The 15,872-nt window shown below is 35.5% G+C and overlaps 3 protein-coding genes across 3 annotated transcripts; 2 read left to right on the top strand and 1 right to left on the bottom strand.

The window, feature by feature from the left end:
- Window positions 1-459: 459 nt before the first annotated feature.
- Window positions 460-13,141, bottom strand: LOC142182673 (uncharacterized). Its single transcript, XM_075257113.1, has 3 exons — window positions 13,081-13,141; window positions 4,014-8,996; window positions 460-756 (listed from the first exon to the last, which is right to left on the bottom strand). The coding sequence occupies exon 2, from the start codon at window positions 8,199-8,201 to the stop codon at window positions 7,239-7,241; it is 963 nt and encodes a 320-aa protein (XP_075113214.1). The 5' UTR covers window positions 8,202-8,996; window positions 13,081-13,141; the 3' UTR covers window positions 460-756; window positions 4,014-7,238.
- Window positions 11,361-12,026, top strand: LOC107786344 (calcium-binding protein KRP1-like). Its single transcript, XM_016607810.2, has one exon. It carries the CDS (start codon window positions 11,497-11,499, stop codon window positions 11,848-11,850), a length of 354 nt encoding a protein of 117 aa, XP_016463296.2. The 5' UTR covers window positions 11,361-11,496; the 3' UTR covers window positions 11,851-12,026.
- A 1,701-nt stretch (window positions 13,142-14,842) lies between the features above and the next one.
- Window positions 14,843-15,399, top strand: LOC107786341 (calcium-binding protein KRP1). The gene has a single exon (XM_016607807.2). The coding sequence runs from the start codon at window positions 14,974-14,976 to the stop codon at window positions 15,325-15,327; it is 354 nt and encodes a 117-aa protein (XP_016463293.1). The 5' UTR covers window positions 14,843-14,973; the 3' UTR covers window positions 15,328-15,399.
- Window positions 15,400-15,872: the final 473 nt, after the last annotated feature.

Here is a 15,872-nt window from a genome sequence, read left to right as displayed (position 1 = left end):
TGGCAATAGCTATTGACGCAAAAACTTTTACCTGCTATTAATTATTTGCCATTGTATCTAGCGTCACTAAACGGATTTAGCAGCATTTGTATCAAGTGCTGGTAAAGGCCCCAAGAATTGCCGCTAAAAGATGATGCTTTTACTGGCATTTAGTTGTTGGCAATTACAATAGCCACTAAAATTGCCCATCGATTAACCTTTTATTCTGCTTTAACAGCATTTATATATGGCCGGTAAATATCCATTTTATTATTGATAAAGATAACTTTTTAACAGCCATTATAATAGTAAATTTATATCCAGATTTGCAATTATACTTCTAATATTACACATCCTTTTTTTGTATGCGATGCCAACATTATTATTATGTTACTCATTCAAGAAATCATAAAAATGTTTCATCAAATCCATAATATACCCCAAAAAACTGTTAATACATAAATTTGGAGTATCTATACAAAGAAAAAATACATCATTCGAATCCAACAATAGTTTTTTCTCCTTCTACAAGCCTAGTTTCATACAGTATCACTTTTAGCCTCAAAGGGCCCATCATATTTAGATGTGGTAGAACAAAGCATTTATTCTCTCAATAGTCATTTTTTTCCCACGTGAATCTGATGATACTGGTCGTTATCTATGGTGTCTTGCCAAGGCTAAACAAGCACGATCGATTCTTGATGACTCCAACAAGTTGCATCTATTTGACAGTGACTTTGTAGCCACATCAATTGTGGATTGTCGCTTCGAAGCAAACTGCACAAAAGAAGTTGTTAGAAAACTTACCACATCTAGTCATGAAAAGAAATTAACATATAAACAGTCGAAGTTAGGCGACGAAGGCAAAGATAAACCTTGATTCTCTTCAACTTTGTATTCTTAACTCTTTGTTCATTGAGCATCACATGTGACTAGTTCGTGGTAACCAGAAAAAAACACATATTCAGACACGAAACAATTGAATTCGGTTTTTGAAAAATATATGATAACAAATAATGCATAAATAGTTAACTTTAAGGATTTTGCAGCCTACAATCATGCAAACTCAGTGCATGTACAAATGACCAAAATGAATGTATGAACAATATCCTATGGATTCAGTGGTCTTTACATCAATTTTCAGTCGTGGAAAAATAATGTAGCTAATAATGAATTATACAAACTATAAAAATTCATTATCTCTTGCCATATATATTAGATGCAATTCCAAAATTATTTATTTTCCACTCACAAAATTAACACTATTACATCACCTACCCAACGTTCTAATTTCAAGAACCATCAATACTCCGTCATTCCTTAATATCTAATAAACTTGAAGAGATATTCCAAAGCAAAAAATGTTGGAACTCGAAATTTATACACTTCAAGTGAAAGATAGATGATACACTGACCAAGAGAAGGCTTATAAAATATTCGTAGTAGATATTACTTCACGCTTAGAATCAAGAACTAAGATTTCCATCATTTTGTACTCCTTGACAACTTCATGTTTTAAAGATCTCTCACAAGAAAATGCACAGTCTGTCTTTTATTCTTAAAAGCAAAGAAGCTTTCTAATCAAAGATGATGGAGTCCCACCTTGACTAATTTAAGGACTTTGAATAATATAGAAAACTAAAAGCCTTAAGGTTCTAGCAAGCCCAATATAACTCACGATCAAATAATTTCAAACTTCTCAAAATACGAATGTCATCAAATTGATATCTCATATTTTAATATCGATAATAATATATTTGTTCAGGCCCATAGAATATTGTTCAAAAGTACCATTGAAGTTGCAATTTCAAACAAAACCTATCGCGTGTCAATAGAAAAACCAATTACTTAAGTATAAGATAAAAAAGAAATGACTGCATGTTGTATGAAAACATAAGGTAGGAGAAGGTGCTTATGGAAATGAAATTCATATATGGGCAGTTCAGAGCCTCTTAAACATAATTTGGTGAACTCGTGGTAATAATATTAGAAAACATAATTGCACCCTGCATCAAGAAAGAACCATATCCACTGCATATTAAAAAAAATAGACATGGAAGGAAAGAAGACATCCAAGATCAGTTATTGTAACTTATCATTAGAATCCTGTTATCTTTACATGATTTGTTCTATCATGGATTTGTTCTATCATTTGCTAAATTGTCCTACATTTTATGGCGTGCCAAGTGATAAGCATCAAGACTGCGAGATGTTTAACTCTAATCTTGAATGTATGAAAAGTAGCAGCTAAAAGGTAAAGAGAAATGGGAGTCCATCTTATAACAAAAAGATATTTGTCAATCAGTTGTAGAAAGAAATTAACAGGGATTCATGGAAACATCAAGAACAAGTTTTTGATCCATTTTTGAGCAATGTAAATGAACAACTATTAGATAGTTAAAACTGAAGAAGCTTCTTTCAGATTCATCAAACTGAATATTAATATAAAATAGTGTGGCACTAAATTTCTCTGCATAAACTGACCAATTGAAGCTTTTACACCAGACAGAGTTCATCGACATCTATATTAGTGTGTTGACCAATTCTTTTTACACTAGCAGAACTACTAGCAGCTGTTGTAGTTATTCAACTGCGAAGGCCTGCTAAATTCTGTTGTACAAAGTACTACAAAATGAATAGATACTAAATTGTATGTTATCGAACATCACAATAGGCTACAATAATATCTATACTGAACACTACCAAAGGAAATTATTGATAACTAAACTATACTCGCAACAAGAATTTAAGGGAAAATACATAAGTACCCCCCTTACCTATACCCGGATTTCCAACTACACACTTTTTCTTTGCAGGAATTCTATTATCCACCTAAACTTATTTTAAATGGAATTATTTACACCTTAAAACTAGACAACTAAACTCTTGGCAAGTGGTGAGCTACACGCGCCCCCCACATGTATTTTTAGTACTTTTTTTATTCTTTCTTCTTTTTCTTATCCTTTTTTCTTATTTCTTATTATTCTCATTTTTTGGTTATTTCATTCTCTTTCTTTTTGTTTTGGTCACCGGCGGCATAAAATGGTGGTCGTCGAAATTTTACAAATACTATTTTTTCCGGTGATAGATTTTTATCCCGATCTAAGTGTGTTTTGTTATATATATATAATTTTTTTGAAAGTGTAATTTATGGGTGGGAGGAAGAGAAAAATAAATAAAAATGAATATAAGCTGAGAAAACTTTTTTCAGTTAAAATTTAAATACATCATTTTTTTCCGGCGTGGGAAGGTTTTCTGATGATGAATTTTCCCCCCAAATCTGAGTATATTTTGTTTTGCTTATGAATAGAACTTTTTGAGAGTTTAATTTATGTGTGAAAAAAAAATGGAAGAAAAACAGTTAGACAAAGTCGCTGGTGAATGAATATCCGCCGGAATAAGAGAAAAAACGGAAAAAAGTAAAAGAAAAAAGACAAAGAAAAAGGAAAAGGAAAAGGAAAAGGAAAAGGAAAAGGAAAAGAAAGTAAGAAAAAATGGTAAAAAAGAATAAAAATTAATCTGAAAATCGTTTTTTCTTGCTTCTCACTCTCAAAGGAGAGTGAAATACACACGCTCTGTCACGTCAGCGTTAAGGGTGCAAATAATTCTATTTAAATTAAGTTTAGGGGGGGTAATAGGATTCCCGCAAAGAAAAAAGTGTGTAGTTGGGAATCCGGGTATAGGTTAGGGGGTACTTATGCATTTTTCCAGAATTTTAAATACATACTTGAGTTTGTGTGTAGAGTGCCTGTCTTCAAGAGATTTCAAGTAACATCCCATCATTGCAAATATAATTATCAAATAAAATTTTCATTTTCCATAAGATTAAATTCACGAAATTACACCTTGAATTTCACTTGCTGTTTTTTAATCATTGCATCTATGGATAAATTCCGACAAAATGAGAAGTCAATATAGATCATTAATATAGAGTATATCGGACAAAATAAAGAAAGCTGAAAATTAATAAGGCTTACTATAGAAGAAAAAAGAAGCAGACAAGGCAGAAATTAAAATGAAGTTTGTCCAAGTACCTCTGCATTCGGTCGTCTCGAACCTCGAAGCTCCCGTTTACTTGATTTATTACCAAAAGAGAGTCACATTTTGCCTCGATAACCTCTGCCCCAAGGCCCTTGGCTAGTTCGAGACCTGCAATCATGGACTCATATTTGGCCTCATTGTTAGTCAATTTAGAAGTTTTGATAGATTGTCTAATGACACCGCCCGTAGGAGGTTTTAAAACGATGCCGAGCCCATGACCTTTCACATTCGAGGCACCGTCTATGAAGAGGGTCCATACCCCCGACGATGTACCCGTTTTTAAAATAAGTTCCTTTTCTATTTCGGGCACGAGGGCAGGCGTGAAATCGACCACGAAATCCGCCAAAATTTGGGACTTGATAGCCGTTCGAGGTTGATATTCGATATCATATCCTCCAAGTTTGATGGCCCATTTGGCCAACTTGCCCGATAATTCGGGTTTATGCAAGACATTTCGAAGTGGGTACATAGTTAGTACACATATAGGATGGCATTAAAAATATGGTTTTAGCTTCTTAGATGCGCTTATTAATGCAAGAGCTAACTTTTCCATATATGGGTACCTGGTTTCAGCATCTCCTAGGCTCCGACTCACATAATAGACAGGAAATTGCGTATCTTGCTCTTCTCGAACCAACATGCCACTTACCGCCACCTCAGACATGGCTAAATACAAGTAGAGTGTTTCATCCTCCTTCGGTGTATAGAGCAGGGGTGGGCTCGAGAGATACCATTTTAACTCTTCCAAGGCTTGTTGACACTCCGAAGTCCATGCGAAGTTGTTCTTCTTCTTGAGCTGGGAAAAGAAATGATGGCTCTGATCTGAAGACCTCGAAATAAATCGGCCTAGGGCAGTTATCCTCCCGGTTAGTCGTTGTACGACCTTCACATTGTTCACCACGGTGATCTTCTCGATGGCTTTGATTTTATCGGGGTTGATCTCTATCCCCCTGTTCGACACCATGAAGCCCAAGAACTTGCCCGAGCTGACTCCGAAAGTGCATTTCTCAAGGTTGAGCTTTATGTTATACTTTCTTAGGATATCAAACGTTGCCTGCAAGTGAGTCAAATGATCCTCTGCGCGCAGGGACTTAACTAACATGTCATCAATATAAACATCCATAGATTTGCCTATTTGGTGTCCGAAATTAACTAGGCGCTGATAGGTGGCTCCTGCGTTTTTTAGCCCGAAGGGCATTACATTATAGCAATATATACCATACTTTGTGATGAACAAAGTTTTCTCATGGTCCTCCGGGTTCATTTGAATCTGATTGTATCCAGAGTAGGCATCGAGAAAGGTAAGGATCTCGTGGCTAGCCGTAGCATCGATCAATCGATCAATGTTGGGTAGTGGGAAGGAATCTTTAGGACATGCTTTGTTCAAATCCTTGTAGTCTATACACATTCTAAGTTTATTCCCCTTTTTAGGGACTACTACTACGTTAGCTAGCCATTCGGGATATTTTACTTCCCTAATGGATCCTATTTTGAGAAGTTTAAATACCTCTTCTTTGATGAATGCATGTTTTACCTCGGACTGAGGTCTCCTCTTTTGCTTCACCGGTTAAATCTGGGATCGACACTTAGCCGATAGATAGCTATCTCCGGCGGGATTCCTATCATGTCTAAGTGGGACCAGGTAAAATAATCAATGTTATCGATAAAAAATTGAATGAGTTTTTTCCTGAGTTCGGGGGTTAACCCTGTCCCCAGTTATACCTTTCATTCTGGAAGATGCTCGATCAATATGGCATGCTCAAGTTCCTCGATCGTGGACTTCGTCGCATCCAATTCTTTGGGAGCAATGAAGGCTCGGGGGGTAAGAAAATATTTTTCTTCTTCCTCAGCAACCTATTCATCAGACACCTGTCCCTCGGGCTCAACCGAGGGCACGGGCTGTGATTGCTATTTGGCCATCCGTTCGTCCTTCGACTTTTCCAATGTGGATGGTGCCGATATCTATGCCAAGTCGTGTACTACAAACATCTCTTTAGCTATATGTTGCTCTCCGTATATTGTTTTCATGCCATCCTTTGTTGGGAACTTCATCATCTGATGGAGGATCGATGGCACCGCCCTCATGCTATGGATCCACAGCCTTCCAAGTAAAGCGTTATACCTCATCACCTTATATGACATGAAATTTGGTGTCTTGTATGGTTCCGACCACGTTGACTGGAAGGATGATTTCTCCCTTTGTTGTTTCGCTTGCCATGTTAAAGCCATTCAAGACCCGAGATGTCGGTATGATTTGATCGAGCAGCCCGATCTGCTCCACGACCCTTGACCTGATTATATTTCTCGAACTACCTAGATCCACGAGAACATGCTTAAGTTGAACTTTATTTAAAGGGATAGAAATTACCAGTGCATTAATGTGAGATTGAGATAAAGCCTTAATGGCTTCCTCACTGAATGTGAGGGTATCCTCGGGTATGTAATCCCGAGTCCGTTTCTCCCTTGTGATGGATACCTTGGTACGTTTTAATATAGGTCCCTGTGGGACTCGACTCCGCCGATGATCATGTGAATGACATGTTGAGGTTCTTCAGGTTCATTCTTTGTGCCTGCATCTCTTTCCCTGAAGTGATTTTTAGCCCGATTACTCAAGAATTCTCGAAGGTGGCCCTCATTGAATAACCTAGCCACTTCCTCCCTTAGCTGCCTGCAATCCTCCGTTCTATGACGATGCGTGCCATGATACTTGCACATCAAGTTCGGGTTCTTTTGGGAGGGATCGGTCTGTATTGGCCTGGGCCACTTAGCATATTTGATTCTCCCAATAGCTAAGACGATCCTTAATGCATCTATGCTGAAGTTGTATTCTGATAATCGTGGGACCTCGGCGAGGTCAGCATGCTTATCGAACCCACTCTTGCTCATAAGCCCTCGTAAACCTTGTCCTCGGTCGCTTCTTTGATCGCTCCGAGAGGTGTTGTGACTCGGGCCGTTGTTCCTTCGATCATACGGTTGATATTGTTCTTTGTTGAATCTTGATCCTCTGTCTGTATTTCCTAACTCCCTTGCTAGTAACTTGCTTGGATAAACTAAGCCCGAGGGGCTCCCAATTGGTCATCCTCGACCCTAATTTTTGATTGGTACCTGTTATGCACATCCGCCCAGGTCACAACGGGATACTAGACCAAGTTGTGCTTCAAATGCTTCGAAGCTATCGAACGTCTTTCATTTAGCCTCTGAGTGAAGGCTTGTACGGCCTAGTCATCAAAGACTAGTGGTAACTCCATTCGTTCTGATTGAAAACGGGATACAAATTCCCTCAGCATCTCGTTCTCCCTTTGCTTTATTTTGAATACGTCGGACTTCGTTATTGCAACTTTTATGGCACCGACATATGCCTTCACTAATGAATCTGCCAGCATGGCAAACGAATCGATAGAGTTCGGGGGTAGGTTATGGTACCAAATCATGGCATCTTTAGATATAGTTTCCCTAAATTTTTTTAGCAAAACTGATTCGATCTCATCGTCTTCCAAATAGTTCCCTTTTATGCCACAAGTGTATGTGGTAATGTGCTCGTTGGGATCAGTGGTTCCATTGTATTTCGGGATATCTCGCATCCGAAACTTCTTCGGGATAGGCTTTGGAGCCGCACTCTGGGGGAATATTTTTTGCACGAACTTCTTCGAGTCCAGTCCTTTTAAAATCGGAGGTGCTCCCGATATCTGGTCGACCCTTAAATTGCATGTTTCCATGTTTTTGTCATTTTCTTCAATCTTCTTTTCTCTGGTCTCTATCCTTTTGGCGAGCTCCTCTAGCATTTTCCTAATAGTGGGGTCAGTCCCCGAGCCATTTTCATCAGGCCTCATTGGTTCTGCACGCCGAGTGTTCACTGGTTCGGCTGTGTTATGAGTTCTGTTCTGACTCTGAAGCTGAGCGATGACGACTTGCTGAGCTTGCAGCATCTCGAATATCACTTGGAGGCTGACTCCTCCTTCTTCCATCCCTCGTGTTTCTTGCCTTCCTGCTCGGGCTTCCCTATGTGCGTTCCTTGCGGGGCCTGTGTCTGCGTCCATGTTTAGAGCGTTGTGCAAACTGATTTCAACTGGCTCCATGTTTGGCACTTCCTCAGGGTTTATGTGTGGTATACAGACCCCTATACCGCTGTTTTCTCCAAGACCTTCGTCCTCGTGAATAGGTGCATTATGTGTGCTAGACATGTTTAAGCCTGAAATCAAAAAATATTTGACAAGAAAAAGTGTAAAGAATAACGTGTGTTATCATAAAACTAGAACTAAAACAATCACTATTATCTTTAGCCCCACGGTGGACACCAAACTGTTTACCTCAAAAAATGGGGATAACAATTAAATATAATTTGTGGTTTTAAAGATATGTGATTTATTCTAATACTAGTGAATATACACGTAATGTTAGGTTTAAATAAGAAGAATTGATGAACCAAACCAGTGTTTCTAGAGCAATAAGGACCTCGAGCTCGATTTCCTTGGGGGCCTCGAGGTGAGCTAAGAACAATGAAATATGAACAATAAAGTAAAAGCAATAAAGCTGAAGAACACTTGCTGAGCATGTTAAACAAGAAAAACTGAGAAGAATATTCTATTGTAGTGAATAATGTGTAATACAAATGATTGGGGTCTCCTTTATATAGGAGGAGAAAACCTCAATATATTACATTCATAATTGAGGTAAAGAATTCTATTGGTACAGGTGTATAACAACCTAGTATGGACCTGTACCATTTCATACAAATCTTATCCTTTAATTTATGCCCTGATTCACGTGTCCTTGAGAAATTTTTGCTCTTTCTTGAGTGCCATCGAGAATGTACTGCCCTCGATGTAGGTCGTATCAGACCTTCGATCTGCTTTCTCGAGGTGTGTATCCTTCAGCCGGGTCCGACCCCTACTCCAAGTCGCTCGGACTCGGACTCATAGCCTAATTCAAGACTTCAAAATCGGGCTCCTTGATTTTGACCGTATACAGAGTGTAACCTAGCAATCAGAATTCAACACGTCGTATTTTATTGGGAAGGATCGAACTATGAAAAGGAATCTACTAGAGCCGGCTCAAAAGGCTTGACAAGTAAGACATATGCCGGGTGAAATTCAAAAATAGCCAGATTTACAAGTGGTAATTGAAAAATAGCCACAGTATAATATACTGGAAGTTCATACTCAGGTACTCCAATCTCCAGTATATTATGTTGAAACTTTCTGTGTGCTGGAGTTCCAGTATAATATGCTGGAAGTTCATACAGAGGTGCTCCAACCTAGATTATGCTGGAACTTTTCGTATTGCAGCAAAATATTGGGTATTTCTCAATGACTTTGCAAACGCTGACTATTTTTTAATTACCAATCCGAAAATTGGCTAGCTCGTGCTATTTTAACCATATCCTTAGGCCCCCAATTTAAAGGGGCCCCAATTTTAGAAGAAATAGGTTATATATTCATTTTTCCTTAAAAATATTTAAGCATTTTATAGTAAAAATTTATCGCCGTTAAGTTGATGTGACTGTTGAAGAATGAAAAAGTCACTCTGATAAAACTTTTATCCTTATAATTTTCTTAAACTTGATGTAACCTTCATTTTGCATAAGTGAATGTCACCTTTTTCATTTTGCGTAAGTGAATGTATAACCTAAAGAAAAATGAACGAATCCAATGAACCACGCTTGTACAATGAAAAAGGCTATGATTTATCTCTCCACCAAATCAAATTGGCTAAAGGTGTTTATTAAAATATATTAAGAGAATTGTGTTAAACATTTTGCACGTTCAAAATAAAAATTGTACACAATTACACATAAATTGATATAATTTATTTTCTTTTAATTTTGTTTAACAATAAACTTACATACTTTCCTCCCTAGTTCTGGTGGGCGCACAGTCCAAGATAATGTGATTTCTTGGGATACAGTCCGATCTTCCAAATTTCAAGCATTTAATTTCTGCTGTGTTTTTTTTAAAGCTTTATCAGTAGGAAAAGTTTAATGAAAAAAAACAGAAAAAGAAAAAGAGAAGAGAACAAGAATATTTAAGGTGATAATTTCCAGATAATATTCAAGCTCGGAAAATTTTTTAACTACATAATAAATGAAATAAAATATAAATTTTTTAATTATGATTAAGTAGTAATAAAAATTTATGTGGAAACATGTATTATTCAATTATCGATTAAGTAAATATTGAGTGCATTTAAAAATAAAAATAAAAAACAATAGTGTGGTACTCGAAAGCTATTAGTTCAACTAATTCAAACGTGCCACTTAGACTCATATAAGGAAGGATCGAAATTGAGATCCTTTTCAGTTCAATAAATACATTTTTTTAATATTCGGTTATAGATATCCTAGTTTCGATTAATTCGGATTTATGTGACACATGTTTATTCTGTAAAAATAAAATGGGCTAGCCAGTTTTCGGACTGGTCATTCAAAAATAGCCGGTGTTTGCAAAGTCATTAAAAAATAGTCACTATTTTGTTGCAACACGAAGTTCCAACATAATATACTAGAGATCAGTGCACCTCTGTACGAACTTCCAGCATATTATGCTGGAACTACAACACGCGGAAAGTTCCAGTATATTATGCTGGACCAGTACATTATACTGGAGTTCCAATAAATTATACTGGAGTATTTTTCCGGATTTGAACAGTGTTTTCGTTCAGATTTATCTTTACATGAAAAGTGGCTAAATTTCGACTACTTCTGAAACTGTGGTTATTTTTGAATGACCACTTGTAAATCTGATTATTTTAAAATTTCTTCCATCTATTCTAGAACAGTTTCATTCTAGGCTCGAACGGGAAAATTGTGATTAAAATAAAAAAATCTTATTCATCTCATCATATTCTTTGGTGATGATTCTAAAAATACTTGGTCCAGGTCCACTCTTATTTTTTATTTTTTTGGCTTTTACTATTGTTTGCTACTTGTTGCCTTATCTCTACTGTTTCTTGAGCCGATGATCTATCGGAAACAACCTCTCTATCTTTATAAGGTAGAGGTAAGGTCTGCGTACACACTACCCTCCTCAGACGCCATTTATTGGATTACACTGGGTTTGTTGTTATTGTCGTTGTTGTTGTTTTTTATCCGGTATCCTATATTCATATTGAGGCCCGATTAAATTCGAGTTCATGACGAAAAATCTCACGTTGGGATAAAGCGTTCCCGACAAAAGGAATCTGCTTTTTTTTTCTTTCCTTTTCCTAGCTTGAGAAGGCTTTGTAAAGGACAAATATACCCTTATTGAAAAAGTCCAAAATAGAAACTGAGAAGCAATTTCATATACTCGTTAGGCCAAGCAAAGGCAACTGTTTCTTAGTTGTATTCCTATGGCTTTTCCCTATGTTCCCTTCTCCGAAACCCCTCTATACCCTCCAATCTCTCCTATATGTTATTCACAAACACACCCTTTTTCCCAAACAAAGCTTCTTCTCTCAAATTCACTTCTAAGTTTCTCTTTAATATTACTTTCTTCAACAATGGCTACTTCAAGAAAATCCAACTTCAATGATCTTTTGCCACTTATGGCTGAAAAACTAGGTGGGGATGGTTTGATTGGTGAATTATGTAAAGGGTTTCAATTATTAATGGATAAGGATAAAGATGTCATTACATTTGAGAGTCTAAAAAAGAATTCTGCTTTGTTAGGGCTTCAAGATTTGAGTGATGATGATCTTAAGAGTATGCTAAAAGAAGGTGATTTTGATGGAGATGGAGCTCTTAATCAGATGGAATTTTGTGTTTTGATGTTTAGATTGAGTCCTGAATTAATGGAACAATCTCAGTTTTTCTTAGAAGAAGCTCTTAACCAAGATTTTGACTTTTCATTCTAACTTTTGTCTTTATTTGACTCTTTGAGATTGTGACTTTGCATTGTAACTATTCAACTTTTTACTTCCTATAATGTAATACATTGCAAACATATATAGAGAAACAAGAATTAATGGCCATACTTTCTTGAATATTCATACTTGTAACTTAGAGTAATATAGTTGATATTTTGGGTAAATGTGCATTTGATTTGTGGATTTTATTTTCTGGTTTCAATAGGTAAAATTGGGAAAGATGAGAGTACTTTGGATTTTCCAAAATCTGCTGTACTAAATCGCATAATGATCTTCCGTTGATCACTTATTGGTTATTATTATGATCATTTTTATAAAGTGAGATATCCTAGAAAAATCATAGATCGCCTATGTATTATTAAGAGACTGCTCATATATTATTTATGATCGCCTAAGTGATCTCCGTCGATCGCATATTATTGATTATCAGGATTCTATTTTATTATTTTTATAAAGTGGGAGATCCTGTTGAAATCATAGATCGCTTATGTATTACTCAGAAAGCATCCATATATTATTTATGATCGTTAACACTCTGTTTGGATCACTGTTCCCCATCGTTTTATAATGTATCGTATTGTACCGTATTGTATTGTATCGTATCGTTTTTTGAATACAATGTTTGGATAGATTGTATTGTTTGCTGTTGTTAAATAACATTTTGCTGTTTGATTTGACTATATCATATTGTACTGTAACTGATAAGTTTACTAAAATATCCTCAATTGTTTTAAATATTTAATTTATTAAGAATTACACATAAAAATTATTTAAGAAAACCCCTTTCTGCTAATTTATCACCAATTGTGTCTTATATATAAATTAAGCAATTAAATTCATGCAAATTCTATCGAAATTAGTTGAACAAGTTAATAATAAGTACAGTATATTCATAATTAGATGATAATAAAAAATGAAAATAAAATGTTAAGTAAACTCCATTCAGAATTTAGACCATAAGTAATATTGCCTAACAACATGACATATAATTCATAACTTGAAGTATATAGCATAAAAGTTTTCTAACATGACATATAATTCATAATGAAATACTCATATTCAATAAAATCCTTAACGGTTATACCATAAAATAATAACACTTTGCACACTTGAAAACAATCAATATCATAAAGCTAATTGGAGATAAAATAATTAGAAATTGGAATTACAAATCAAAGTAGAAGAAATAATGAGACAAAAGTAAAACAAAACCCATACCTGAAGATATGGAAGCGGCAGAAGGAATAAACAAGTTTTTCACGTATGTAGGTTATTAGACTTCACCTATATATAATATGTATTATATTTGGGATGCTGACTTCACGTAGAATTCTATTATAGAATTATATGAGAAAGAGACTTTGCTATTATTTAAAATAAAAAAAGGTAAAGGGTAAAATAGAATTATAAAGTAATAAGTTAGGGCATAATTAGAAAGAAAAATAGGAAACAGTCCCACCACACCAAATCGGTTGTTTCAAAAAGTGGGACTTTTCATTGTTTCGGAACAATAGATTTAACAATACAATACAACCAATTTTAACTAGACAATCAAAACAAACATTGTTCTGGGAAAACAATACAATACGATACAATGGGTAACAACCATCCAAACAAGCTGTAAGTGATCTCCGGTTGATTGCGTATTAGTTATTATCATGATTTTTTTTATAAAGTGAGAGACTCTAGTGAAATCATAGATCGCTTATGTGTTAACTAGAAATCGCCCAAGTAATATTTATGATCGCCTAAGTGATCTTCGATTGATCGCTTATTAGTTATTACCAGGATCTTTTTTATAAAGTGGAAGATCCTTGTGAAATTATAGATCGCCTATATGTTATCTAGATTATGATCGCCTAAGTGATCTCCGATTGATCGCTTATTAATTATTACGATGATCTTTTTCTAAATAAAGTGGGAGATCCTAGTGAAACCATAGATTGACTATGTGTTATATAAAAATCGCACATGTATTATTTATGCTAGCTTGTGTGGTCTCCAGTTGATCGCCTATTAGTTATTACCAGGATCATTTTTTATAAAGTGGGAGATCGTGCTGGAATCATAAATCGCCTATGTTTTACTTAGAAATCACACATATATTATTTATGATCGATTGAGTGACTTTTGGTTGATCGCTTATTAGTTATTACCACGAATATTTTGTTATAAAGTTGGAGATCCTAATAAAATCATAGATCACCTATGTATTATCTAAAAATTAACCTATATATTGTTTATAATCACTTAAGTGATCTTTCGTTGATTGCTTATTAATTATTATCAAGATTATTTTTTATAAAGTGGGAGATTCTGCTTAAATCATAGGCGGCCTATGTGTTACCTAGCAATCACCTATAAATTATTTATGATGGTCTAAGTGATTTTCAAATAATCGTTTATTGGTTATTATTATTATGCTTATTTTCTTATTATATACTTCCTTTGTTCCAGTTTATGTGAACCTATTTCGTTTTTGGTTCGTTCTAAAAAAGAATGACCCCTTTCTAAATTTGGTAATAATTTAGCTTAAACTTACAATTCTACCCTTAATGAGAAGTTTTTATAACCACACAAATACTCCGGGCCCCTTTTTGACTTGTTTAGAGCCACAAATTCCAAAAATCTTCATTTTTTCTTAAACTCCGTGTACAATCAAACAAGTTCACATAAATTGGAACGGAGGGAGTATAATTCTTAACTATTACCAATATTCTTACTCCTGTCAATGAAGAAATTAAAGAAAAAACTTAATTAAAAATAAAAAATAAAAAATACGCGGCGTCTCCTCTTTAAATAATTTTCTCTTTAACCAATATACTCAAAAATAAAAAGACAAATATACCCCTGGCAAGTGGCGTAACAGGACCAAACATCGAAATTGGGAGGCAATTTCGTCAACCGTCAGTCCAAAGCAAAGGCAATTTCGCGTTAAAGACAGTTTCTTAGTTGTATTCTCATGGCCTTTTTCCTATTGTCCCCTTCTCCGAAACCCCTCTCTACCGTCCAATTTCTCCTTATATATTATTCACAAACACACCCTTTTTACCAAAACAGTTCAAATCTTCTCTCAAATTCACTTCTATTTTCTCTCCATTTTCTTCAATAATGGCTACGTCAAGAAAATCCAATTTCAATGATTTTTTGCCACTTATGGCTGAAAAACTAGGTGGGGATGGTTTAATTGGTGAATTATGTAAAGGGTTTCAGTTGTTAATGGATAAGGATAAAAGGGTCATTACATTTGAGAGTCTAAAAAAGAATTCTGCTTTGTTAGGGCTTCAAGATTTGAGTGATGATGATCTTAAGAGTATGCTAAAAGAAGGCGATTTTGATGGAGATGGAGCTCTTAATCAGATGGAATTTTGTGTTTTGATGTTTAGATTGAGTCCTGAATTAATGGAACAGTCTCAGTTTTTGTTAGATGAGGCTCTTAACCAAGATTCTGAGTTTTCATTCTAACTTTTTCTCTTTTATACTTTCTATAATGTAAACACAGAAAACCATTGATAATATATACAGATGTTTACTGCACCCTTTTGTGTTATTCTCCTTTTTTTGTTGTTTCTGGCTTTATTTATGTATGTCTTTGTTACCATCTGTATCTTTGTTTTGAGCTTGTGATTTTAACCAAACTTAGAAAAACTAGATTATATTCACCATTGTTACCTTGACAAGTAAAATTGACTAAAAAGATAGCTGCCAGTTCACAGACTCTGATTTTTCTAATAGTTCTACACCTCTTTCTGTAATTGCTCAGCTAATTGAAAATTGCATTGTTGTGACGGCAAGTTGTCACATCGGTCATGTTGTCTCCGTGTGACCTATAGGTTACGGATTCGAGCCGTGGAATCAGTGATACTTGGATCAGGGTAGGCTGTGCGGCCCTTCCTCGGACCCTGCATAAACGGGGATGCTTTGTGCATCGGGGAAGCGGAGCCTTAGAACAATGATAAAGTTGTCTCCGTGTGACCTATAGGTCACGGGTTTAAGCCGTGGAAGCACCC

This window comes from Nicotiana tabacum, chromosome 1, assembly GCF_000715075.1.
Source record: "Nicotiana tabacum cultivar K326 chromosome 1, ASM71507v2, whole genome shotgun sequence".
In the NCBI taxonomy this organism is placed as follows: domain Eukaryota; kingdom Viridiplantae; phylum Streptophyta; class Magnoliopsida; order Solanales; family Solanaceae; genus Nicotiana; species Nicotiana tabacum.
This window is presented reverse-complemented; position numbering and strand designations above follow the sequence as displayed.

Bases quoted from the DNA above. Each gene is read 5' to 3' on its own strand.
- LOC142182673 (XM_075257113.1), bottom strand. From the start codon at position 8,201: ATGTCTAGCACACATAATGCACCTATTCACGAGGACGAAGGTCTTGGA.
- LOC107786341 (XM_016607807.2), top strand. From the start codon at position 14,974: ATGGCTACGTCAAGAAAATCCAATTTCAATGATTTTTTGCCACTTATG.
- LOC107786344 (XM_016607810.2), top strand. From the start codon at position 11,497: ATGGCTACTTCAAGAAAATCCAACTTCAATGATCTTTTGCCACTTATG.